The sequence below is a fragment of the Ptychodera flava genome, chromosome 19 (assembly GCF_041260155.1).
Source record: "Ptychodera flava strain L36383 chromosome 19, AS_Pfla_20210202, whole genome shotgun sequence".
NCBI classification, from domain to species: Eukaryota; Metazoa; Hemichordata; class Enteropneusta; family Ptychoderidae; genus Ptychodera; species Ptychodera flava.
The window spans coordinates 28,845,577-28,872,814 of record NC_091946.1 but is presented as its reverse complement, the minus strand read 5'-3'; the positions used below and the strand labels follow the sequence as shown (position 1 = coordinate 28,872,814).

At 38.9% G+C, this 27,238-nt stretch overlaps 2 protein-coding genes across 8 annotated transcripts; one reads left to right on the top strand and one right to left on the bottom strand.

The window, feature by feature from the left end:
• The first annotated feature begins 36 nt into the window (after nt 1-36).
• Nucleotides 37-25,552, top strand: LOC139119184 (zinc finger protein 260-like). Of its 7 annotated transcripts, none has more exons than XM_070682855.1 (8): nt 48-170; nt 7,154-7,326; nt 17,753-17,843; nt 19,931-20,012; nt 20,704-20,995; nt 21,983-22,275; nt 23,104-23,319; nt 23,825-25,552. In XM_070682855.1, exons 4-8 carry the CDS (start codon nt 19,955-19,957, stop codon nt 24,922-24,924), a joined length of 1,959 nt encoding a protein of 652 aa, XP_070538956.1. In that variant the 5' UTR covers nt 48-170; nt 7,154-7,326; nt 17,753-17,843; nt 19,931-19,954; the 3' UTR covers nt 24,925-25,552. The 7 variants fall into 7 exon arrangements, with proteins under 7 accessions (XP_070538957.1, XP_070538954.1, XP_070538956.1 ...); XM_070682850.1 differs by having other exon boundaries at nt 21,965-22,275; XM_070682856.1 differs by lacking the exons at nt 7,154-7,326; nt 17,753-17,843 and having other exon boundaries at nt 37-170.
• On the bottom strand, nt 3,331-13,791 carry LOC139119186 (uncharacterized). The gene is made up of 2 exons (XM_070682860.1): nt 13,361-13,791; nt 3,331-5,759 (listed from the first exon to the last, which is right to left on the bottom strand). Exon 2 carries the CDS (start codon nt 5,747-5,749, stop codon nt 4,451-4,453), a length of 1,299 nt encoding a protein of 432 aa, XP_070538961.1. The 5' UTR covers nt 5,750-5,759; nt 13,361-13,791; the 3' UTR covers nt 3,331-4,450.
• Nucleotides 25,553-27,238: the final 1,686 nt, after the last annotated feature.

The window sequence follows — 27,238 nt, the reverse complement described above, 5'->3', positions numbered from 1 at the left end:
GTCGGAGAGGAGATTTGACCAGGTTTATGAATGTCACGAGAAGGAAAGTTACAGTTCACCGAGTTGACAAAGTTATAAACGAAGAAGATGGTACCGAGAAACTGTAAATTATCACTGCCACGCAGCTGACAGCTTGTTTCTATCTTGACTGATGTCTATCGCTCAGAGTGGTAAGCAAATATGCAGTATCCTCCATTCTCTGAAACATGAGCCGGGGGGGGGGGACGCGTGGGTTGACGACCCGACCGGCGGTGACGGAAAAGTTAGTTCTATGTCTTTACCGATTTCAAAAGTCACGACATCAAGAGGAGGGGGAAACGAAAATCTCTTGTGATTTGTGAAATGCGAGGCCAAAGTGATTCAGCGACGCCGCGTGATTCAGTGAACACTTACAATAACAGTGCCAGTGTCCTGGTTTTGTATCCGGGTTGTCAGAGTGCATCAAAGTGGTGGGTCACGTGACCATGTCTGCCGTGGGAATGAATAAGGAAATATTATGAGTGATTTTCACTTTCGAAGATTTAAAGATTTTTCCTAGAATTAAGAAAGCAAATATTAAAGGAAATGGTATTGAACACACAGGGTGGAATTTCTGACAATCGTAGCTTCCTTATTGTTACCCAGAAACGCCATCATTCCCCTATTTTGATCTGTTTGTGAGATACGATTTCTGGTTTTCATTCTCGAACTAATCGTGTAACTTCAATGCAAGAGTTCAACTTGTCACTAACGTCTATAGCTGTAATGTCCGACAGGTGCTGTTGACAATGATTGCTGCATTTTCCTTGGTCCTCGAATTCACTTGTCAACAATATCATTGCATTTACACACAGCGTTGTGCTCGCTTGACTGTTACTGCAGACTCCCCGGTCTTTCACCATCGGGACAATAATAAGAGAATGGCCTAGTTATCTGGAACAAAAGTAATGGCAACAGTAGTTACGTTTCGTTTTTCTTGGCGTGGGAAACTTGCACAACTCTTCAAGGGTTAGGTCACTTCCCAATCTGATTAAAATCAGATGTAGAGTACGGCGACGTCTTCTTATGCGTACGCGGTATTCTCTCGCTGTCGCCTCTCACTACATCTGACCAACTCCCATAGAAGGTCGCGTTCAAATCTCGCGCTCTGAAGCAGCCAATCAGATTGCACGTTATGCGATCCATGTAATTACATCCGATCTAATCGTTATTCAATTCCGCAGCACGACGCACTTTCAAATTTTAGTCTAGAAAGTTGTGGCCGCTCGGCTGCTTTGTACACATTATACTGGAGTGCATAAGTAACAGCAGCCAAGAGTTCAGCAGCCAAAGTCGTTCACTGTGCCGGCGCTGCTCACTGTATGACCTGCGTACGATGCTGTGTGTTCCCGGTGTATCTACGGCCTGAGCTCCCCCACCACAGCCCTGCTGACTGTGCTTGTGCTGATTGATAGACGGAATACACGGAGACCGCTGTTTCGATTTGGATCGTGCACGAAAAACTACCTTTTCTAACTACTTTTGGCCGAAATCCGATGTATGCCTACCCTAGTCACTCAATCACTTACTCACACAATGCAAAAAAACTTTGATAATAACCCAGAGAGCTCGGCCAGTGCCCGCGCCGACCAACTCGGCCAGTGGGAGAGGTCGGATATGATCATATGATGATTGTGTACATTTTCTCTTAACAGTCAACAGATCCTTTATACGCATGCCAATTTTAGTTTTTTGATGTTATTTTGTTGAACATCAGTATACAATGAGAAGACGTTCTACTCTGAAAAACACGTCGGCCGCGGCCTCGGCGTTTCTGCAGATCTCGAGTATGGCACGGGTGTACGATCGAGAGGTACAAATTGGCAGTAGCAATGACTTAATCGTTGATCGTTGGATGAATAACGTTTTATATGTTATAGTTTGACGGTAGTAAATCGTGAGTTTACAGGTTTTTTTAATGGAAAGCAAACAAGATATACCACGCTGTGCGGCCGATGTTATCTTGTAGCGTTGTTCAAGCAAGGAGGTAACTTCACGGTGGAAGGAAGTTTGCAAACATCACGCTCATGAATGACATCGACATCGTTTTCACACAACTTTGGCGAGACCGAGAAAATAAATATACACTGTAGTCTCATCGTGTCACCATACTCCTACTGGCCGAGTTCGCCAACTGGCTGACTTCTCCAGCTGGCCGAGCTCTCTTCTTTCAAAACTTTGCTCTCGTCCCAAACCGTTTGTAATAGTTTACCAGCGATTCAGGTCGGTCAGGTGTCCAGGAACTGGCCATGTCTTGCAAGGACGTATCTAATGGCGTTATCTAATGAGTTACTCGGCCGAAAGTAGTTAGAAAAAGGCATGGATATACAATGCGCGGTCCAAATCAGGACCGATAAGTCGTTGCCGTGTATTCCTGTCTGCAGGCTGTAATGGGAGGCCATATTACGCCGGGAACACACGGCATCGTACGCAAAGCTGGTCTCAAGGTCTGTCCGCATGATTTCCGTTTGCACAGTCATTACAGTCATTGTAATAAAAGGCATATTTCAACATTAAAATCACAGAAAGGGGATTTTAAAATTCACCGTGCGCCTTTGTTTACAACTGGGTGAATAGCTCGGTTACACACTTTTGATTTTCGTGCGTCTTCTTCGTGCATATGCATGCTGCGAGTCATACCTATTGTTCTCCGTAAGGCGCCTTCTGATAGGTCGGCTGTTTTAGCCAGAGCGCGAGATTTGAACGCGACCTTCTATGGGAGTTGGTCAGATGTAGTGAGAGGCGACAGCGAGAGAATACCGCGTACGCATAAGAAGACGTCGCCGTACTCTACATCTGATCTTAATCAGATTGGTCACTTCCATGATGATGACACTCTGAAAGGGTGAAAAATTTTGTCAAAATGGTCACGTGGTGGCGTTTTTTACAGTTTCACAAAGAAATTTCCATGTGGATTTGCGAGTCAATGTATAACCCGGTACTCACTTTGTTTATCTATTGCTGGATATGGCTCATATCACTAACAGCTGTGTGCTTAGATAGACTTCTATTGACTTCATGGCGATTGATTTGCTGACGCAGAGGCATATAATGAATTAATCTCTTCATATTAAAAAAAAATGTAAGTAAAGCATCCACTGACGTCAGTGATGGCGTTCAATGTATTATTGCTTTATCTTTTGATAATATTTTGTTATTTTTCTTGTAGAAAAAGGTCAATTTATTTTCTCCATCTTCAAGTTCGCCCTATATTGCTATGTAAATCATTAGCCTTGTTAAGACAGTGCAATAGGCAATTTCAGAAATCATGTTATTGATGACAAATAAGCCTACATGAATAATTAGGCCAGATTGAGGCTCGATTTTCAGCAATGACTTTAATACATTACATACATAGACTCTTGTTGACAAGTTAAAACCAGGCCTTGCGACATGATTTCGTGTGTAGCAGAAGAAGCAGCAGTATTTTTAATAAACAATACAACAAACAACAACAATAATGGTAGATAAATCAATATATTTACTGAGGTATACATATCTACCTCAATAGCGTAAGTCACGGTAATTGCCGCTCCACAAGGCCGCTGTTGCAGGGCCGAGAACCTAACACTTCCCGGGGGTCCAACTGTTGGATGGGTGTTTTGAATTAAACTTAAAATCTGCAAGCAAGTCAACATGACTTCCGAATATTGGTCGGGTAGAAATTCCAACTGCTGTTAAAAATTAACCAGCCTAGATATAGATTCAGCTTAAAATGCCATGCTTGCATCCGTTCGACCAGGTGCAACACTGACGTCACGGTTGCTATCTATCTATCTATCTATCTATCTATCTATCTATCTATCTATCTATCTATCTATATATATATATATGTCTGTGTGTGTGTGTGTGTGTGTGTGTGTGTGTGTGTGTGTGTGTGTGGTAAAAGAGACATATCAGCCATTTCAACCGTACGTAGCAATATAGAATCACTATAAGTTTTGGCAGTGTACCTATTTTGCTTCACCCCAGGTGAAAATCAATGATTGGCTATTTTACTATACATATGACCGAATTCCCTTACAGTAGTTCGCGCCTGGAAAATGATAAACAAACTTATGCTCAAACTTTCCTCAACCAAACTTTCAACCATTCTCTTTCAAGCTCAAGAATATAAATCGGGGGTGACTGTGCAAATGTTGGTACTGGAGAAACAAATAACCAAATGTTTCCCGATATTTGAAATTAAAATTAAGCTGTTAAATTTACTCCAGAAGCTTCAAAATAAGCACTCACAAGAGGGAAGCTAAAAGAATATCGTCAAAGTTTAAGGGTCCGAATATCTGTCCCCAGGGCGCATTCAACCTTAAGAGGTTTATACACCGTCATAACTAAGAACTTGTGATTACAATCTTCCTATATGCATGGCGTTTTCGTTGGTTTCTTCGTGGAATTGCAACAAGGCACATTCTCCTGATGGAGAACACGATCCTCAGTGACCTTCCAAATCACACTGACAGGCAGTGTGAATACGTTTCACAACAGACGCACTATCAAGGTCAGTAAATGCAATATTTTCAAGGGCATACAGTTGGCCAGGGTGCTTTCTCCTACCAACACTTCCCAATTCTTGACCATGGAGGTGGCATACTATAAAGGCAAATATTACAACTACTAAAGCGAAAATTGCCGACACCACCAAAGTAACAATCAAGATGATCAGTTGATCTCCTTTCAGTTCGTTGGTCTCTGCATCATCCTGACCGTGCGGCATATTATGGCCCCCGAGGTGTCCTGAGGGATCGTTCGTGCTCAGTCCGTGCTCCGTCGGGTGGTCTATGCCATGCCCATTTTCGTGGCCAGTACCATGTCCCATAGTGTGGTTCATTTCAGGGCCAGTACCATGTCCCATAGTATGGTTCATTTCGTGGTCATTGTGTCCCATAGTATGGTTCATTTCGTGGCCAGTACCATGTCCCATAGTGTGGTTCATTTCGTGGCCAGTACCATGTCCCATAGTGTGGTTCATTTCGTGGTCATTGTGTCCCATAGTATGGTTCATTTCGTGGCCAGTACCATGTCCCATAGTGTGGTTCATTTCGTGGTCATCGTGTCCCATAGTATGGTTCATTTCATGGCCAGTGCCATGTCCCATAGTGTGGTTCATTTCATGGCCGGTGCCATGTCCCATAGTATGGTTCATTTCGTGAGCAGTACCATGTCCCATGGTGTGGTTCATTTCATGACCAGTCCCATGTCCCATAGTGTGGTTCATTTCGTGGCCAGTGCCATGTCCCATGGTGTTGTTCATATCATGGCCGGTGTCATGTCCCATAGTGTGGTTCATTTCGTGGCCAGTGCCATGTCCCATGGTGTGGTTCATATCATGGCCAGTGTCATGTCCCGTTGTGTGGTTCATTTCGTGGCCAGTGCCATGTCCCATAGTGTGGTTCATTTCGTGGCCAGTACCATGTCCCATGGTGCTGTTCATTCCAAGTCCATGGTCCTTACCATGTTCTATAGTGTTGTTTATTTCGTGATCCATACCATGCCCATGATGGCCAGTGCCATGTTCCATGGTCTGATTCATTTCGTTGTCAGTGCCATGTCCCATGGTGTGGTTCATTATATGGTCCATACCATGTCCCGTGGTGTGGTTCATTTCCCCTTGCGCTGTGGACATCACCGCGTTTGACGGAAAGACTGTACTTTGTTCCTCGCCGAGAACCACTAAGTTGACGTAAGCTAGTGCAACGACCAAGAGATTGCAGCAACTGAGGACTTTCGCCATCTTGACACAGCTGTAGGACAAAACAAAATGAAAAAAAATATCAGAAGAGAAGAAAATTACTAAAAGTATAGGGGATAGTTTGCTAGTGGATTTGCACGATATCTAAATGGAAATACGATATTTTATAACAAATGTGTGTGTGTGGGGGAGGTGTGAAACTGTCCTGCCGCTACAAACTTTAAAGATCCCCTCCTGCTCTCAAACTCCCCTTAGCCTCCTCCCAAGCTAGCAATTGCTCCCTGATCCATGTCACACGATTCTGCCGATCTCAGACTTGTTTAAAGCCTGGTGCCATTTTGGTATGTTCAAGTGCAATCGTTCGCATGACAGTACGTCATTGGGACAGAACGCAAGTTCACGGTAGTTGTCCTCAAAATTTGGTACAAAGAGGAGTTATCATGGTTATCAGAGTTATTCTCAAAATCAAGCCTGTATCACGTTCAAGCCCACTGCGCATTACGATGTGTTCGCCTGAGCCCGATGATGAACTACATACAGTTAGCATTTAATACTACTAACCCAAGTTCAGTCTGGATGAACTAATAACGATTCAAACATGTTTTAAGCTATTTCGTTTTCATTTATGTTTATTGATCGATTTCAACGAAGTGTCAGTTGATCGCTGAGTGAAAAAAGTAAATTTCTCAGCCTGCTGATGATGAAAAATCACTTGTCCGCCGCCAGCTAATAAATAAATATTAAATATTAGCTATGCATGTCCACATGGTTTTGTGAAATTAATCGGGAATTTTATTTTCCCTACAGAGATAACACAGGGATGGTAGCCATTTAGAATTTCAAATATCGGAAAATATTGGATATATTTGTTTATCTAATACCGACACTTGCACGGTGACCCCGACTTTTAATCTTGCTTTTGAAAGAGAATAGTTGAAAGTTTACAAGAGAAAAGTTTGAGCACAAGTTTAGCTCATACATGTTTAGCCCTGCGTACAGGTCTGTGTGTTCCCGACATTATGCGGCCTCCACCACAGCCCTGCAACGGTCTGTGGAGATAACTGGCGACTCTGCGGTCCGGATCCGGACCGCAACGAAAAACGGTCTTTTTGGCCGAAATTCTACTCTATCGGGGCAAAATCCTCTCCCTGCCTACCTTTACCTCCTAACCGACCCCAGAAATGATGCGATTAACTTCACCTAACGTCCAAAACCGCTCGTTTTCTGAAACATAACGTATTATCCGCATGTATGCCATTAGGAGGGCAGTAACGAACATCTCTACTTTTCACTCCGAATTTTAGGTCAAGGTCAAAAATGTGTAAAATCAGTATATCAGCCTTCGAAACATGTTCTGTGATAAAAAAGTGACGAAATTTACCAGTTTAAAGCAACTGAAACATATAGCAAACCTAAATTGGCGAAATTTGCCATTCCGACTTTCAGAGTTATGGGCCTCCACCAAAATTTGGTCAACAGAGGAATTGGCAGACCGTGAGATGGACTGACAGAGTGGTAACACAGGCAACATTGTGCACCTTAGAGGAAATTTCCTGGCGGCAAATGGGAAGATGAGAAACTTAGAGGCAGGAGGGGAAAGTTTCAAATCGTAGCGGGAGGTCAGTTATTGACAGATATTATTTCATAGTTTTCTTCTTCAAATTAAAAACGCATATGTGGTTACAATTTCTCAAAGTCGGCCGATTGACTGCCCTTGTACAAATTTATATTGATGGAGTGTAAACACAGACGTAAACGATTTCCAAAATTGCATTTTCCACTTGCACCCGGACGATGCACAGTATGTGAGGCTACCCACAATTCTCCATGATCTGTATACACACGGAGATCACTCACTTAACTGAAGCAAATTTCTTCTGTACACAGAACAACTCGGTCCATATTTCAAAATTCTGGCAACATAGTTCTGATTATCATACTTTTCTGGTTTCTCACTGTGAATAATGAGAAGATCAACCCCTTTTCCGCGAAGGAGATAGCAATTTTGCAATTTTGTCGACATAGATTTTTGACAGCCATACACAATATTTTCAATGAAACTAAGGGAATAAGCTGCATCTGTGTTGGCAAAAGAAAGGGTATGGATTTTTTTAATGTTCGTAACAAAGGAAATTTGCATGTCTGACAGGTGATATGATGAGACCATCTTAGTTGCTGATAACTTTATCTTGGCAAGTGTGCAACTTTTAGCACCTCCGTACCATCGACTTCTCATTCGCTTTACTCTTGAATTTTTAACATAATCAATAATTTTGGAACATAGTTAAAACAAATAATCCTGAACTTAAATTGTAAGTTAAAAATTGTTAAGAAACTAATAAAATTGAAAAAGCCTTTAGCAAACAATGTCTGAGTGAACAAATCAAGGGGAATTGTGGGTAGCCTCACTTGCTGTGCGATGACCCTTAGACGTGACAGCTCTGTGTGGTTTGACACTTTGAGCTCGATGTCTGAGGCGCTGCAATAGTGTTACTACACAAATAACCGATCGAGGGTGTCGTCTTATACAGAAGGGTCATCAACGTGGCACCCCGTCGATTGAACCAGAAGAGATAAAGATTGTATATCTTGAATTATGATAAAAGTTCACAATTAACTTTGGCGTGCGCATGCGTCTCTAAACCGAACATACCTGGTCTTAATCACTTGCATACACACCTTTCTGTAATCTAGTAATATATTCTTGGCTTTTCACACTATTGTTTCAGTTCATATTTGATGGGAAGATATGCGTGTTGTGAGGAATATATCCACCCTACAAGTTACAACAGCCACGCATGAGGTCTCCGGTATAATCACCGCAGCCTGCCAAGTAGTCCTGTCAATCTACGACATTTTGGCACCTAACCCACCACAAATTGCAACAGAATTTTTTTCTTCAGAATGCATTTTAATGAGGTACCCAAAACAACATATTAAAAGTTTACTCGAATCCACCTTGGGGAAATATGTCTAATTTGCATAAATCAAAAATGGCGGCCAACAATCCAACAAAATAACAAAATTGGCTATATATCACATATTAAACAAGCTATTACAGTGATTTCAAAGTCTGACACTAGTTATTTGGCTCAGGGAATCATTTTGGAGGTATAATATTTCATATAGGCACCTCATTAATTTGCATAATTCCAATATGGCGACCAACATTCCTACAAAAGACATTTTCGGTCATATACCACGTATTAAACAAGCTATTTCAGTGATTTTAAAGTTAAAAGTCTATATCTTAGGCATTGACAAACGATTTTCGAGATGCTATGATTTGCATAGGTAATTTGTTAATTTGCATAATTCCAATATGGTGGCCAACATACCTACAAAATACATTTTCTGTTATATACGACGTATTAACCCTTTGGGCGCCAAAGTCTATTTTTGTCAACTTTATAAAATGTACCACAGTCAATTTTTCTGCTTTTTGCCAAAATTTTGATAAAAATATGTAGCTGCTGAAAAATGATATCCATTTGGTCCAAAATTATGAAAAAAACCGTACAGAAAAGTTAACAGAAATTGGTAAAATATTGCATTAAAATTTTGGTGTAAAAAATTACAGCAGTCAAAGGGTAAACAATCCATTTCTGTGATTTCAAAGTTAAAAGTGTATATCTTTGGCATGGACAAACAATTTTCAAGATGCAATGATTTGCATAGGTACTTCGTTAATTTGCATAAATCAAATAGGGTTGCCAACATACCTAAAAAAGACATTTTCTGTCATATAACATGTATTAACACTTTGGGCGCCAAAGTCTATTTTTGTCAACTTTATAAAATGTACCAAGATCAATTTTTCTGCTTTTTGCCAAAATTTTGATTAAAATCTGTAACTGCTGAAAAATGATATCCATTTGGTCCAAAATTATGAAAACACGTACAGAAATGTTCACAGAAATCGGTAAAATATTGCATTACAATTTTGGTGTAAAAAATTACAGCAGTCAAAGGGTTGAACAAGCTATTTCTGTGATTTCAAAGTTAAAAGTGTATATCTTTGGCATGGACAAATGATTTTCGAGGTGCAATGATTTGCGTTGGCACTTCGTTAATTTGCATAAATCCAATACAAAAGAAACTTTCTGTCACAAAATGTAAGCCTTATTGAACAATCTATTTCAGCCATGTTGAAATTTAATTATATTTCTTGAGCATGAAGAAACACCTTTTGTGGTTCAATGTTTTTAAAAGACACTTTGATGATTTTCAGAAATTAAATATGGCTGCCAAGTTAATTCCCAAATAGCTTCTAATTAAATAAGGTTATGGTAGAGTTTTAAGGAATAGGAATATCTAGAAAACACTGTCAAGAGGGCACTGCACCCAACGCACTGTATTTGCTCAAAATAAATTTTTGCAAATATTCTTCCAATTTTTATTAATTTGTTAACACAAGATTAAAAATTGGTTAGGTTCACCTTTTAGCTTGGCAAGCAGTCGTAAGTTGCATGATAAAGAAGGGTCGATGTATGCAAATGTATGCAAATCACCCGAATTCGTGCTTCCCTTTTATCCGAATTTCAAGATTTCCAAAGAATATAGCTCTGTTCTGGCTGGGTCATATTTTCTGAAATTTTTGTATTATGTTTTTCAATGCTATATAACAAAACAACTATTTTGTTTTGCAATAAAATTCTTACATTTTGAATTAGAGGCATTTTTATTTTGCTAACCATGATTTTAAGCACTTTTTTGAGTGTCAGTCGTTCAGCCCATGCCATTTTAGAATGAGGATATACTCTTGTTTCAAATGAAATATTACATTTCACAAAATAGTTTGTACGGGTTTCCTTGTCATCTTAGATGAGAAATATTCCTTCGAAAAAAAAAACTGTGTTGGCAACATGCAGCTCCACATTAAGTCCGTAAACATTTATTTTTAAAAATGTGGAAAATGTACAATAAATTTACTTACAATAACGATCCATTGACGAATAAAAGTTTATTTTAATAGGTGTCTGTGATACCTGAAGTCGTTAAAATACCCCATAAATATATTGTATTTTGAAAAGAATGTTAAAGCAAATTTGGTAGACTTACATATGACTTCCGAACGGATTAAAATACGTATATGTTGATGTGCGTTTATTAATGAGATATAAGAAAGTCATGCAATTTTAATTATTTGTGATTTTTCTAAATATGACAACCGTTAATGATTGTTAGTCATCTAATAATAATCTCTTTCTGAATATAACATTGGATTCATCTGTGTACGGCATTATTTGTGATTTTATAGGTGCTTTATACTCTACATGTTAAAACATGTAATCTTTAATGTTTACTGTTTTAAAATAGCCGTGGACAAAATCTTTAGTTTCTAATTTAGACTGAAACCCTTCCTTATGGACGAGTGCATCTTTGGTACATCCCCCTAGACGATAGGCAAGAAGTCATCACATATAACAGCAAAAATACAATAAATACAACAAAGATAATAAAAACGCAAAAAATAAAATAATGTGACCAAAAATAACACATGCCACAATAAAGACAAATTAAAACTTAGCGCTGATGCAACACAATGTCAGACTCTTAAAAAGTTGATCAACACACAAACTCACAAAAATTGAAAATTGCATGCTTAGCAAAGACTTAACATTAATTCAAACAACTCATTAGCCCAACAGAATCCAACTGTTACACGATACAAACATGTACATTGGAAAAATGACACTTGGAAAAATGACTCAAGATGTATTTCTTTGTATTGTGTAATAGTTGGACTCTGTGTTTGGATGTGTAATAGTTGGATTCTGTGTTTGGATTAATTGTAAGTCTTTGCTAAAGCATGCAGTTTTCAGATTTCTTTGAGTTTGTGTGTCCATAAAGTTGTTATGAATCTGACATTGTTTGCAATAGTGCTAAGTTTCAATTTGTGTGTATTATGACATTTTTATTTCGGTCGTATCATTTTCTCTGTTTTTTTAGCTTTGTTTTGTTTATTGTATTTTTCTGTTATGTGTGGTGACTTCTTGCCTATCATCTAAGGGATCTTATAAAGATGCATCCAGTTCAGTCTAAATTAAAAACTAAAGATTTTGAACACGTCTTTTTTTAACAGTAAACATTACAGATTACATTCTTTGTCACTGTAGAATGTTTAAAATCCTAACAAATTACGAAAATGCCGCACACAGATAAATTCAATGTTATATTTAGAAAGAGAATATATCATTTAGAAGACTAACATTCATTAACATTAACAGTCGTCATATACAGAAAAATAAAAAAAAATAAAAAAATGAATGTCCAAGGACTTAACAGTTTCTTCTTGATAGTTTCCTAGTGCTAAAAACTATACCAAAACCGTTATTTATATTAGAAGCTATTAAGCCATGACACATTAATATGGCAACCATATTTAATTTATGCAAATTATCAAAGGGCCTTTGTAAAAATTGAGCCACTAAAAATGTTTCTTCATACCTAAGAAAAATATTAAAACTTTAAAATCAAAGAAATAGCTTGTTTAATGCGTGGTATATGACCGACAATGTCCTTTGTAGGTATGTTGGCCACCATATTGGATTTATGCAAATTAACAAATTACCTATGCAAATCATATCATTTTTTAAATCGTTATTCCATGCAAAAGAAATGTACTTTTAACTTTAAAATCACTGAAATAGCTTGTTCAATACGTGGTATATGGCCGAAAATGTCTTTTGTAGGAATGTTGGCCGCATATTGGAATTATGCAAATTAATGAAGTATCTATAAGGAACGTTTACCTCCAAAATAATTCCTGGGCCAAATTACTAGTGTCAGACTTTGAAATCACTGAAAGAGCTTGTTTAACATGTGATATATAGCAAATTATGTTATTTTGTTGGATTGTTGGCCGCCATATTTGATTTATGCAAATTAGACATATTTCCCCAAGGTGGATTCGAGTAAACTTTTAATATGTTGTTCTGGGTACCTCTCGGAAATACATTCTGAAGAAAAAAATTCTGTTGCAATTTGTGGTGGGTCTAACCCTATTTTGACTGGACTAAAGGACTCCATAAAGGGTCTGTCTTTTTACTGAGACCCGCATGTTCCTGAGACATGTCTGCATGTACATGCAAATATGGTGACTTCTCACGGTCCTAAAACGCATAAAGGCTGTTCCATCATGTCGACCCTAAACAAAAACTTGTTCGAGGACCTATGTTTACCAGAAATATTTACGTTGACACAGACAAACAAAAGCAATGACAGTTTCTCTTTGCGTATAATGCAATGTGCAGTACTTGCATATCAATCAAATGAGTATAAAAGACGATTGCAATCCCACAGTGAGTTAACGCTTCAATGCATTTCTCGCGATCTCGCCCTCTTGTTAGAACTATTTATATAGAAATTTCGCAAAAGACGAATATAAGGACTTTATTGTGGCAAATTGATGATAAAAAGTCACTAAGATGACGTATCTGGGTTGAAGATATGAGTTTCGGCAAAAGACGGAGTTGAGCTGGTGTGGAGACGAATGACGCAACGTGGTGATATAATACCACTGCCGTGTCAGTCTGTGTGAACAATGGTTTGTACGGTTTCGTATATGGCGGTAAACGTTCGCATATACCCCCCCCCCCCCCCGGCGCAGTGAAACAACGTTTCCCCTTGATGTCTGTTCGTGATACATACCTTTCCGGGCTTGAAGTTTACATTTATGTGGACAGATTCCCGGATAATTCAACAAGTAGTCTTTCCGTTGTTCCGGCTACTGGTCAGCCTGTTCCGGATCGAGACCTTGTCTTCAGTTGTCTTGAAGCACGGCCTGTGGAGGGACCGTGATACAAGCGAACAATCACGGCGTGTGTACACCAGACGCCCCTACGTGCAACAGGCCTCGGACACGCGTTATGATTGGTCATAAAAACGATTGCAAAAGCGCCCAGCTGCTCTCTTCAATCGAACTGAACTTGGTCAGTAACAGCTCGAGAATGTCCGGGTCCTTTATGCAGTTTTGTACCCCAAAGCATTGAGATATTCAACTATTGTTTAAGATATTCAAATGCTATTGTGTCTGCTACCTACGCAGTGAAAGTTCCCCGGCAAAGCTGATCACGGCTAATAAGGCTTTCTAAGGAACTGGGCAGAAATTACAGGGGGGGGGGTGTTTTTTTAGGGGTGGTTCGCAATTTTTCGAGCAAGCATTTTTGAAGGGTCAAGAAATTTGCATTTTTGAAGAGTTATGAAATGTCATGCCTTCCTTTGGGGGAGGGTCACCATTTTCTGTGAACTATCAGAAACCAAGATATGGTCGATATAGCGCTTCGTCTATATATCAAATCATAATACATGCGAGTCTATTAGATAAACTATCAACAATGTCAATTTCCCCCAACAAAACTAGCTATATATGTATTTTCTATATGTTTAATAACTGACATAAATGGACTTGATTAGTATGGGGTGGTTACAAGCACATATAAGTACAAGATATTTGATTTTTGAATTTCACCGAAAATGTGGATCCACAAAACACGGGCGGAGTCTGTGAGAAAACTATTATCAAGATTTTTTCAATACAAAACTAGTGTATAGCAATACCTGTGCATTTACAAACGTTGGATTATTGGCATAAATGTACTTAATTAGAATTGGGTGGTGTCAAGTGCATATGTGTACAAGAAATTTGATTTTTGAATTTCATCGATACAAATTTCATTATCCATGGGGGTCCATGAGAAACTATGAATAATGTTTTCACTATACTAAACTACCTTACTCTGTGCTTTACAAGTGTTCGACAATTGATACACACGTACTTGATCAGGATACAGTGTTTGAAAGTGCAGATGTGAACAACAAATATAATATTGGAATTTCAGGGGTAAACCGTTAAACATTTTCCCTGGCAAAACTTTCTATATCCATGCATCTACAGGCCTATGTTAGTCAATAGTGACTTACAAGGCTACAATAAGTAGTACAATTACAAGCCAAACTATCAATGAAAGTAACCATTACAGATAATGTCCCTTTTGAATTTGAATAGCCAATTGTAGAATTATTAATAGTGAGTTGTGATCTGTTCCTACTGAATTACTAGAAAAACCTAACATAAAAGGGAGGTTAAAAGTATTCTTAAAGTTCAAAAGTCAAATGAGAAATTATATTTCAATTAAGATAATATTGATATCGGGTGTGACACGCAGGGGTCACTTTTTTACACAGCAAAATTGGGGAGGATCACTTGTTTTCTCGCAAACATATGTGAAGGGTCGCTATTTTTCACGCCGCATCACGTTAAAAAATACCCCCCTATAATTTCTGTCCTGTCCCTAAAAAGCAAACGTTGATCTAATCACAGACCCTCGGAGGGTCTATGATCTAATACAAAGTATAGTTCCATGTGCCGGCAGCACTGCAAACGTATATGCCATGATGTTATTGTCTGCATGTCAAATCTAGTCTGGTCTGAAATTCGGTTGTCGGCGATAACACTGGACATTACTGACATGCGAGTCGTGTTGACGGGTTGGTGCAGGACTGTTGTTGGAAGGACTGTGATGCCCGGGTGTGGTTGAACGTAGCAGAGTTCTCCATGGGGCAATTTTAGGGGTCGCCACCCTCGGTTTTTTTTTGAATCTATTCATACGTTAATAACTGTAAACAGTTAGTCATATGTTAATAACTGTAACAAAATAGTATGCAAATTATGCATTGATATGTAAATTATCAGCCCTCTGTTTTTTCAAGCTATGGAGAACACTGTATAGTAGAGTGGGGAACTGAGACCCCTTTCTGCTATATGTTTCAACATGAATTTCTGAATTAAAACAAACTTCAACTAGAACGGGTGAAAGTCGTCAAACTAGAGCTATTAAATGGATCTTTTAGAAAAAAAATACCCATTTAATCATTAAGTTTTGAATACTTATATTATTATGCTCCAAGCACATTTTATTCATATCCCGTATTAAATATAAATGATATATACAGCGTTAGCTTGCAACTGTACTGTCCTTATGGAAACCTCTCAAATCAGGACACCTCTTTATTAAGGACAGATTTGTTTAAGCCAAAGTTACGCTTTGAATAAAATGTTATCTGTCTAAGAACGTATTTTGTACAATGTATTGGCCAAAGAACTTGGATACTGTACTGGGGAGAACGGAGAAAGGGCAGAAGTTGAATATTTGTATATTTAAAATATTTCTTCAACGCTGAAAGAGTGAGAGATATTAGTTTTTTAAAATTCGAAATGACATTTCAGAGTCAAACTCAATTCTACTGACAACACCGCCTCTGGTCAAATACATGTAGTTGAAATTTTCCGTTACGGAACTACGGAAAATAGTCACGTAGGCCTACAGTACATTGTAGCACGTAAAATCAGGTGCTCTATCTGTTGCGTGCAGTGGGTGTGCGTATGTGTATGTGTACAAAAGGACCGTTTTCATTCACTGTCTAAGGGACTGGTCAGTTTCTTCGGCCTGGGGGGGGGGGCCGGTGGATTATTTTTTGCCGACGTCAAAAAGTGGCTGACCCCCCCTATTCCAAATTTTGAAAACAGGGTGACCCCCCCTATTTCAAATTTGGAAAACAGGGTGACCCCCCCCCCGGGCACGACATAGGTAAAACAAAAAGTGGACATAAATTATATATATATATATATATATATATATATATATATATATATAATATATATATATATATATATATATATATATATATATATATATATTATATTTACATTTTACATATATTTATATTTTAAATAGTCATTTATGTTTTAATGAAATTGTTGACATGTCAGTTGTAAGATAGGAATTTCAAAGTGTAATCTTAAAGTTTAATACAGTACATTTTGAATGAGCTGTATTTGAATGAGCTGTGAATGTATTTCACACTTTCTCTGCTTAACCTGAACTGTTGTACAGAAATGGATGTCAATCATTAATATCAAAGAGGAAAAAGCAGTGAATCAAAAACTTTGATGGGTGCTAAGACTTGCCAACCATTCAATTAAATCTCCTGAGGAGCCATAGAGAGCTTTTTTAGCCAAATCTGATGTGTACAGTGTCTGAGAGGACCTTTTCTTGTAACATTGAAACCATAAAAGCACAGCTAATAATGACAAAAACTGCCTTTTTAACTGTTATTTTGTTCATAAAAAAGCATCTTTCTACAGAAAACCTGTGAAACAAAGGAAAATAATTGCATCTAAAAATAAGTCCCTGTATCAAATATATATTGTGAAATATTTGTGCATATTGCTTTCTCATACTGAATTCTCACAGAGAGAACAGAAAAGTATCAGGAATTTGTCATCCTTTTCATATGAAATGCAGATTTCATAATGTTACACTTTCACTTAGCAAACATCAAGATATCTCTGATTTATTAAAGTATGGCGCCCGAAGGGCGCGCCGAAAAATATGAAACATCCTGATATCTCTGATATATATGCCTTGTATATTAAAGTCATGCACCTGAAGGGCATGCTGAAAAATGTCTGATATATTAAAGCAATGAGCTTGAAGAGCACGCTGCAAAATATTGAACATACAGATATCTCTGATGTATGTATGCTTGATATGTTAAAGTTGGGCGTGCTGAAAAATATGACTGATTATTAAAGTTACGCGCCCGAAGGGCGCGCCGAAAAATACAACTGAATGATGAAATTTGTGGCTGACACTAGCATTTTAGGCAATGATGAGCCTGTGTCAAAATTCAAAACACACTGACCCCCCCTATTGGCATTTCAAAAACATGGTGACCCCCCCTATCACCAAAGTCAAAAACAGGGTGACCCCCCCCCCCATGAATCCACCGGCCCCCCCCAGAGCTGAAGAAACTGACCATTCCCTAAATGTTTGGTTGGCAACTCAATGAAACCTTTTTACGGCATTTTCCAATTAAGATTCGATAGGCATAAGCCGTGATGATTTATAACCTACATTACGGGTTCAATCACACACACTTGCACTCTGTCTCATCACGTGACTAAAACTCCCGAAAACCTGCAAGTGAAAATTGAACCCATGCCATCATCAAGGCCAATATCTTACTCTAGAATTACAGTTTTTCCTTTCAGATACATGCAAAGGGAGGGGTCGTCGGAACTGCTCTCAATTTGAAAGGTGATACGACCAATGTAAAGACTGTATCCAAGGTATGTTGGGGATTGATGATAGTTCTAGTCAGCTTCAATAGGCTGTATACGGCCTCCCACCACATGGCCACAGGCTGTATAATGTGGCGGTCACCCCCCCCCCCACCCTCCGCCACCTCGGGGCATAGTGGGGATTTGAAATTTAGTCTTATAAACATTTGTCAAATGCCTCTCCCCCTGGGGAAAGACAATCTAGAAATTCCCCACCTAAAACAAGTAAATCCCCACATTTGGGATGGGGCATTCATAAATTCCGCGCCTGTCCGTGAAAGTGACTAGGGAGATCAACATGAGGAAATTACCTCACCCTCGGGCACAGTTGCATGGCAAACACGGTCTAATCCCCATCATTTGTCCCGTATCGCCCGAGGTAGGGGTCCCTCCGGAATTGCATTGACTGCTGCGCAATGCCGGGAACACAAAGCATCGTACGATGGGCTAAAGCCAGTTATGTTGAGGTGACGCATCTAGATATTGTATACGAATTTTTAAAAATTGTTTGTAAACGAGAAAGTTGCACAGTTGAAGTTCGACGACCTCCCCCCTCTGTGTTAAGGCAGTATGCCCCTCGAAAGTGAAAGACTCAAATTTTGGCTCAATCTTTTAACCATTCTCTTTCAAGTCAAGAACATAAAATCGGGGGTCACCGTGCAAATTTTGGTACTAGACCTACTACCAGAACAACAAATAACCGAATTTCGAAAAATCAAGCCGATCTAAGTTTTCTTACAGCAAAAGCTTTAAAATGAACCCCCACAAGTGGTATGTTACAGATGTTAGAAAAGAATTGTAGAAATTTGAGAGTCCGAATATCTGTCCCCGAGGCGCGTTGGTTCCTTGGACCATGGATGTAAAAACTATTTTTTACATCCATGCTTGGACCTGGTAAATTTCTTATTTACCTTGAATGATAACGATTATTGGACCTGATTTGATGTCTATTACGAAGTTTACTTAAAGCAAAGGATCATGGGAATGTGCAGGATGTGCCGCCGCCATATTGAATTTATAGTGCTACTGCTAGTGACCTGTCCACGCATTTCTATCGCTTAATTCTTCCAGACCTGAGACGAAAGAGAGTGAATTTGCTGTCAACTAATGTAAGAGGTATGGATGTGTTTCCTCAATAACACAATTTTTGGTTTTCGCCTCAAACTTCTTTCGTAGAAGTGCCGACTTTTAAACGTGACCAAAGCGATAAAACGTGCAGTTTCACAGGGCCCCGCCGGGGCTGGGGACCCGCCCAGTGTTTCGGATGAAGCATAGACAGTAATCTATGGATGAAGGTACAAAGTTTGCGCCCAGTCTTGGAATTGGACATTCTCTTTGTAGGTTTAAATTTGGTCCCCTATGAGATTTACAATGTAGCATATGCGTGTGGACCGAAGGCTCAATCCCCGGGGCTCAGTCGCCCCTTTTGAGGGACGACCAATGGATATGGGGAGGGGTCGCATTTACGTGTTGTAACAACTTGTACCAGGGCTTTCTACGTCCTTGCTTCTACGTTGACCCCGACGGTGGAACGCACGGGATGGGTAAGATACCCAGACCTAAACATACCTGTTTCCTTTAGATACCTCTTGATAAAAAGACTGCAGGAAATTTAGCCCAAGAAAGTACAAAATTGTGTAAAAGCGCACATAATTATATTAAAATGAGAAAAAAAATGTTATATGTATGAGGGGTTTTCAAACAAATAGTGTCATAGTAAATATATCAGATTACTTAATGGTAACTCATGCTTTAAATAACTTTCCTTCTGCAACTTTAACGTGTTTTTGTTCTGCACGCTGAGTGCAATGGAGGTTGAAAAATGGCTTTCATTCATACTTTGTCCATGTTCATATTGTTTAATTGAAATATTGATGAGCTATTAGCAGTCTTGGAATGTCGTATGGCAAGAAAGTTGAAATTATACCATGTCACAATCAGGTGCAACAGCTCTTAACAAGTATGAATTGACTTCCGCAGTAACTCACACCAGATTTTCTATCTTTGGCAAAACTATAGAAGATTCCATGTGTCATTCAAACATCAACAGCATGTGTATATTACTTGTTTTTTCTCCATATTTATTTTGATTTTAGAAAACTAACAAAGCCCAAACAGCGATGGAAATCTCTGCCCAACTAGACAAACAGCTAAGCTCAGAAGTTGATGAAGTGCGAAGTGAGTATGGTACATCACAGAAATGAGTAATGGTTTCTATAGGGTCTATGGATACATGGAGTGTTTCATCATACAATTAATTTCACTGTAAACTGTACAGAAAAATGTTTCTGTGGTCAATGATTTCAGTGTCAACAGTGTGCAATCCTAGTCTACTGTAAAGAGGTCCTCATTTATATCAATGGGTTATGGCCAAACAATTGTTAGCTTAGGGAGGCTACCAGTGATTCCTTAAAAATAACTTAAAATTTATTTTTCATTGCATTTATGGCTTAAGGAAGTATGCACCTCAAAAGTGAAAGACTTAAACTTTTGCTCTAACATTCCTCAAGGAATTCTTTCAATCATTCTCTTTCAAAATCAAGAATAAAAATAGGGGGTCACCGTGCAAATTTTGGTACTAGAGAAACAAATTGCCCAAGATTACCGATATTAGAAATTCAAAATGGCCGCCATCCCTGCGTTAACTCTATGGAGAAAAATAAAAATTTTTGAATTTCGAAAAACTAAGCCAGTGAAAAGTTTTCTTGCACCAAGAGCTTTAAAATGAACCCCACATGTGGTATATCAGAAGAGAATTGTAAAAGTTTGAGAGTCCGAATGTCTGTCCCTGAGGTGCATTCTACCTTAAAGATAGGATAGGCGGATGGGATGCAATAGGATTTTGAAGTGATTTGTGTGTTTTATTCAGGGTCTCACAGGATACGAGAGAAGCAAAGTCTACGAAAACAGAGAGTGAAAACCAGCGATAATGAAGATGAAGATGACGACGATGATGATGATGATGACAAAAACGACCTTCGGAAAATCAAGCTGACAGTGAACAGATCAATGAAGACAGAGAGAGTTGTCATCCACAATTCACCAGAGCTTCGGGCGCAGTGGCTTAAAATGAAACAGCTCTCCGGTTTCTCATCAGACAAGGAATTCTTGAAGCATTTGCTTGATATGGAGAGGCAGAGACTAGGTTTAGCTACAAATAGGTAAGCTATTCATTAACATGTAATATCTCTCATGTTACAGGAGTCGCATTCGTTGATGTTATTTCTGTCATTCAATTTTATTTTGGGGTCATTGTTGCATTCTACTCACAGACTATATGTAGCAAATGTACTTATTGAGTTAGAATTAAATCACACTTTACTGTAATCTTCCTCATTGAGTGACAAACAAATTATTGCAGCCCAATAATATTTAGGGCAACTTTTCATGCTTTAAAAATCTGTTTTGTGTTATGCAAAGGCTATTTGTATAGTTATAGTGGAGGCATTCTTTCTAACTTTAGTCTTACTGCCAGATTTATCTGCACAATTTTCATCCAGGGTATGTAAATGCCTGCATATTTAATGCATAGATTTTGTTTCAAAGACATTGCTTCTGACTGAGATATTACGCAAAGAAATTTTCAATGTTCATAATAAGCTGCGGATTTTTTTGACGAACGATTGACAGTGGACAATTTGGCATGCAGCTTTCTCAAGATCTTATACAAACATAGGGCAAACATACAGATTTGTATTTATCACCATTTTAGCAATGAAAAGATACACCAAATAGTGCCGGCATGTATGGTACACAAGTTGAACATACGTAGGTGTACATGTACATGTACATGTACTAGCCCAAGGTTAAAATTGCAATAGTTACACTATTTCCCTGCATATTAGTCATCCAACCCATTTCATAACAGTTTGAGATACACGGGTTTTGGTGGTGGAAGGGTTGCTGTAGACTCCGAGTCTATAATGTCAGCTTCAGGTTCAAATTCAGAGAATGTAAATGCTAGTGATTATATGTTGTTGCAGTAAAAAAATTCTAACCTGCAGCATTTAGAGCAGTCCTCCTGCATTTTTTATTCTCAGTAAATGATCTTGACAATCAAAATATATTTTAACTTTTGGAATGATTTAAGACAGAAAAAAGGTAGATTCGCATCTTTCTAACCATCACAGCATAATTCTTGCCAACAGCAATACCACAGAGGGCACAGACATTCCTCAAGCTACATCTCCAGACAGTAATAGCAACTCAGATGGAGAATCACATTACAAAGAGGCTGAAACTGAAAAATCAGACATGCTCAAGGCTGAAACATATGAAACCGATACAGCAAGTAGTGATACTGTAGTGGAGAAACCAGGAAAAGTCGTACCCAACGGCACAAGATTTCCTGCCAGGAATGAGAGGAGAGCCGTCAGTGATGTAGGATTGCCTGGATCATTTAGCTGTAAAGAGTGCGGAAGATGTTACAAGACATATGGAGGTATTCTAAAGTGACTTTCTCTCCTGACATTGTTTTGTTTTAAAAATTTTGATACTGGTCTCATGTCTGAGGGTAAAATATACCGTAGCTCTATGAATTGCTCAATTCCCAGTTTGTTATTTTATCATTTAGTCCATATGCCATGGGTACAGAAATTTAGATGCTCAAATATTTCTAAAACTTTTCTGGCCTACCGCTTGTGGGGCTGATTTTACAGCTCTTGGAATAAGAAACATTTTGAAAGTCATAGTTTTTTGAAAATTGAAAATTTTATTTTTCTCTGTAGAGTGAACACAGGGATGGAGGATATTTTGAATTGAAAATATCAGGAAACATTGGGTAATTTGTTTCTCTAGTACCAAAATGTGCACAGTTATCACTGATTTTCATTCTTGATTTGGTAAGAGAATGGTTGGAAGTTTCATTGAGGAAAGTTTGAGCAAAAGTTTAGTTCATTGGCCCAGGTTTACAGAGCTTTGTTGTTGAAGAGTAGACTGAACAAAAAAGTTGAAAAAATTTCTGTAAGGTCACAGAAGAAAAGAGGCTGTTATGTTTCAGCCATTTATCGTCTTTTCTTTGTGTGTGCGTATTCATACCTGCATTCATTACAATCGGGCTGATTTATACGGTATGTGTCAAAAATACCTCAAAGATGTATTGTTTGTAAAGAAAACTCTCATTGAACCGGGTATAGCCAAAATATCTTGCCCTCAATACCAACACTGATGTACCTACTATATACTTATAGCCACATGATTGACATCACTCTGACTCAAGTACTGTATCTGTCTGTCTGTCTGTCTATCTGTCCATCTGTCCGTCTTTCAGGTTTATTTCTTCACATTCGAGTCCACAAAGGCAAGAAGGAATTCAAGTGCACCCACAGCAGCTGCAGCTATGAGTCATACTACAAGGCCAACCTGGAGAAGCACATAGCCACCGTACATGAGAACAAGCCCCCGCAGGTCAAGAAGATGAAGTGTAGATACTGTGGCAAAATGTATAGAAAATGCAGATTAGAAATACACATTCGTTCACACACTGGTAAGGAACAGATGAAAATACAGGTCTTTCAGCTTGACCGGGAACAATTGCATGTTCAGCACACATGTTTTTTTCTAATACATTTAAGCCAGACATTAAAGTTGCTGACCAATTTAATCACTGGTTAGAAAAACAGGGAAGTCTCTTAGGAAATACATTCCCTAAATTGTAAGAAAAACATACCAAGGGGTTCTTGTCTTGGCAGAGACCGATCACTATATTGCCAGAACACAGTATGCCTGCCAGTTTAACCTCTTTCAAGTAAACAGAAAGGCAAATCACAGCTGTCTTTCCTAAGATCAGAGAGACATACATGTATGTAATACAATAAATATAATATAAATAAATACATTTCATGTAAGAACTAAAGACTATGATTTGTGAGACGTTGAGTTTGAAGATGTACTCCATGAACGGTCACACGTTCACATCATGAGGCAGGATGATTTGAATTGCGTGGGAAATCATGAGTTTAAAACGCCTTCTTTTCTCGTTTTTCTTACAGGTGAGAAGCCATATTGTTGTGAAATGTGCGGAAAAATGTTTGCCAGTCAGCATGACCTAACTCGGCATCAGTACAGTCTTCATTCAGTCGGCTCACCCCACGCGTGCACATACAACTCATGTGACGAGACCTTCAAAACCAAGACACAGCTGCAGGAACATGAGTGCAAGGTCCACAGGGGCACAAAGTTTCCGTGTCCGGATGAAAAGTGCGGTAAGGTGTTCTCCCTCAAACGGTATCTCAAGAAACATATGACTACCCACTCTGACACGAACAAGAAATACGCCTGCACTTGGGCCGGTTGCACGAGGGCCTTCCGGGAGCGTCGGAATTTGAAAGTTCACTATTTGACGCACACTGACGAGAAACCGCTCAAGTGCAACTTTTGCGATTTCAAGTGTCGGCAGAGGGCGTCAATTAAATGGCATCTCAAAAAATGCCAACAACAGAGGAAATTTTTGGAGCCAAGAGAAGACGGAAAGAAAGCTGTAGATGTAGTAGATGTGTGCAATCTGTGTGTCGGAAATGCAACTCAGCAAATGTGTTGTCATTCAAATGCAAAAAAAGTGGCCACTGACAGTGATTGTAATGAGACAGCTGTAGACAGGGTGCCTGGGCAGTTACAAGTAATACAGACCACTGAGGTGGAAAACAGTGCTTCGATGATATCAGAGTCGCCAGGGGACGTTCTCTCTGTCACAAGCAAAGCAGGGCTGTGTGGCGACGCGCAGGACGCAGACAACTCTGAAATCAGCATGAGTGTTGTGCATATCTTAGTCAACATGGACAGCACCGAACATTCGGTACAAGTTCCGACAAGTAATGCGCCACACAGCCCAACAAACACGCACACTGTGCAGCAGTTGCAGACTGTCGTCAGCGACCCGTCAGACGAAGTGGCCAGTGCGGCCGCCACCCTGCAATCGATAGCGGTGCCATCGGCCACAGACAGTAACAATGCAGAGACCACTCCTGGTGGCAATGCCACTTTACAAACTTTGCCAGAGCATGTTGTCCCTTCAACTCAAATCTCTCTTCCGGCAATGCAGGAACAGTATAACAGAAATCAGTATTCATACCCATATGTTCGGGATTTTTAGTTCTTTACATACTGTGTGACTGTCAACCTTTTCAAATTGCATGTCAGTATACAATATAGATCATCTGATTGAAAATAAAATTCAGGTGGAAACATGTTTTAGCCAATGCATTTGTTCATTATGAATGTAACTGTGATTATTTCTTTAGGCCGATGTAAGTAAATTCTTTGTTTCACATGATCACGTCCACTCAAAATTCTGAAGGTAGGTGGGCAAGCAGTTAACTATCACACGCGAAAAAAATTTCATAGCAAAATCAATTTCCCTCATTCGACAGTTTTTTCATACAACATGCAGTGTATGCTTCTGACGGGCACTGTTTTACATCATCACATGGTTCAGTGGCTGTGATATGACTGCTTTCAGGATGTGTTTTGTCGCAGTGTAAAAGGCATTGCTTAGGTTTTGATGCAGAATATCACAAACAATGGAAAATTCAACAAGAAAAGTATGTGCCTTGTTTTCTCTGGAACTCTGAAAACCTGTGCTTGTGTAGATGCAAAACAAAGATTCTACTTACTCTGGCCTGAATATTGTGATCTACTCATGATTTAACTTGCAGTCAATAGGTAGTACAATGCTTCATGCTGACTGACCTCTTATGAATAAATACTGTAAAATATCTGAAGTATGCAGCCTTCTATCTCATCATTGTTCTGTATGGTTGATATTCATGGTTCCTGTGATGAGGCAAAGTTGTAGAGTCAGCAGGAAACTTGATCTGGGTTCTGCCAAAAGGCACAGTTGAGGGCTGTACTTGTTTTGACATCACTCTATTCAACTGTCAATAACCATTTGTAATGGCGTTACATTTGTTTACAATTCAACCATGCCAATTATGTACCAATATGCTAATTAGTTGCAACGTCTCTAAATTTCAAGATGCTATTATCTGAGTGTCTTTATAAAGTCGCACTGTTATTTCATAGTATTTATTGCAAGCTATGAACAAAGATCAGATATATACATATTCAAATCTGTACAAGTTCACAATTGGTCTGCTGACCTTCAAACTGGCTTTCTATTAAGTTGCATTCAGACACTGTCTATGAAGTTGCGACGAGAAATAGCAAATGTTGACAGCAAATGTTGACTCTACCCCTGACAAGAATCACATCAGAAATAATATTGAAAAAGAAAGCTAGTGATTTAGGATTATATCTTTCTCAGAAATAGGCCAACTACCATTTTCACTTAATGGTGTGTACATCTTACTCTACATTCATGTTTTACAATTTTCTTCTGCGTTGAAGATTTTTTTCTGAGATATATGTGACAGTCTTCAGCCCTGAAGTGAGTTACTTTGTCTGAACCAACAGCAAAAGTATCTCATGATCACTTTCTATGAACAATACATGACTCTGTCAAAAATATAAATACTAGATTGAAGCTTGATTTGTGATTTTGGAGCTTCAACTGAAAAGAAAATTGTTTCTTCAGCAGAGCCAAATTGTTGGGAATGAAACCTATGTGTACATTCTGATTTGGAAAAGAAACACTTATCTGTCTTATCAAGGTGGAAATTAAGGTAAGCTTAACATAACTGTAAATAAGAAAAGTTAACGAAACATATATGAGAACACTGAGCATCTGTCTGAGTTATTAGAATGATCTGACCCCCGGATGCACATTCAAATCAAAGATCAAATGAATAGCGCCCTCAAGTTGTCATGATGTTTCTTCGAAAGAGGAACATCTCGGATGAGAGAGCTATATATGACGTACACAGGGACGTACATGTAGGTAAAATGTAAGGAATTTACTTTTTCGTCGATATTTACGAGGTTTGTTAAGTTTCGTGCGACATGTTAAAAAATCTTTGGATTTTTAAGGGGCACCCAAAGATTTGAAACAAGTCGATATCTAAATCAGACGGGCCGGGCTCGGCCCATGCAGAGCTGTCCGCCACATCATTTTTTTCGAATCTGCAAATTTCATTTCATTTCATTGAATAGCAAGGCTGGCGAATACCTGGCCCGTACTAGAGGCTGTAATACGAGGCACCCTCGGACAAGCACTGGTTTATGTGCCGCGACTTAGTCCGTGTTCTTTAGGTCACTGGACACGTGTACCGAAAAGTTCATGAATAAATAAATAAATAAATGTGTAATAGATAGGAACGTATAAACGAAATCTGCAAAATCAAACAGCAAACCCTGGTTGATTATTAGTACTATATTTTGAGGAGGGGGGAGGGAGTACACCCATAGAAAGGTGAATGGATCCCGACAAAATCTCCAAACATAAATTGACTTCTCATCAGAACCTCAGCGCCCCCCATCAATAAAAATTGGAGTAAATGACCTGAACCCCC

Excerpts from the sequence above, each read along its gene's own strand:
- LOC139119186 (XM_070682860.1), bottom strand. The coding sequence starts at position 5,749 with ATGGCGAAAGTCCTCAGTTGCTGCAATCTCTTGGTCGTTGCACTAGCT.
- LOC139119184 (XM_070682853.1), top strand. The coding sequence starts at position 19,955 with ATGGAAATCTCTGCCCAACTAGACAAACAGCTAAGCTCAGAAGTTGAT. Across the intron at positions 22,276-23,103 it reads ATGTTACAAGACATATGGAG|GTTTATTTCTTCACATTCGA; the intron begins GTATTCTAAAGT and ends TCCGTCTTTCAG. Across the intron at positions 23,320-23,824 it reads ACACATTCGTTCACACACTG|GTGAGAAGCCATATTGTTGT; the intron begins GTAAGGAACAGA and ends TTTTTCTTACAG.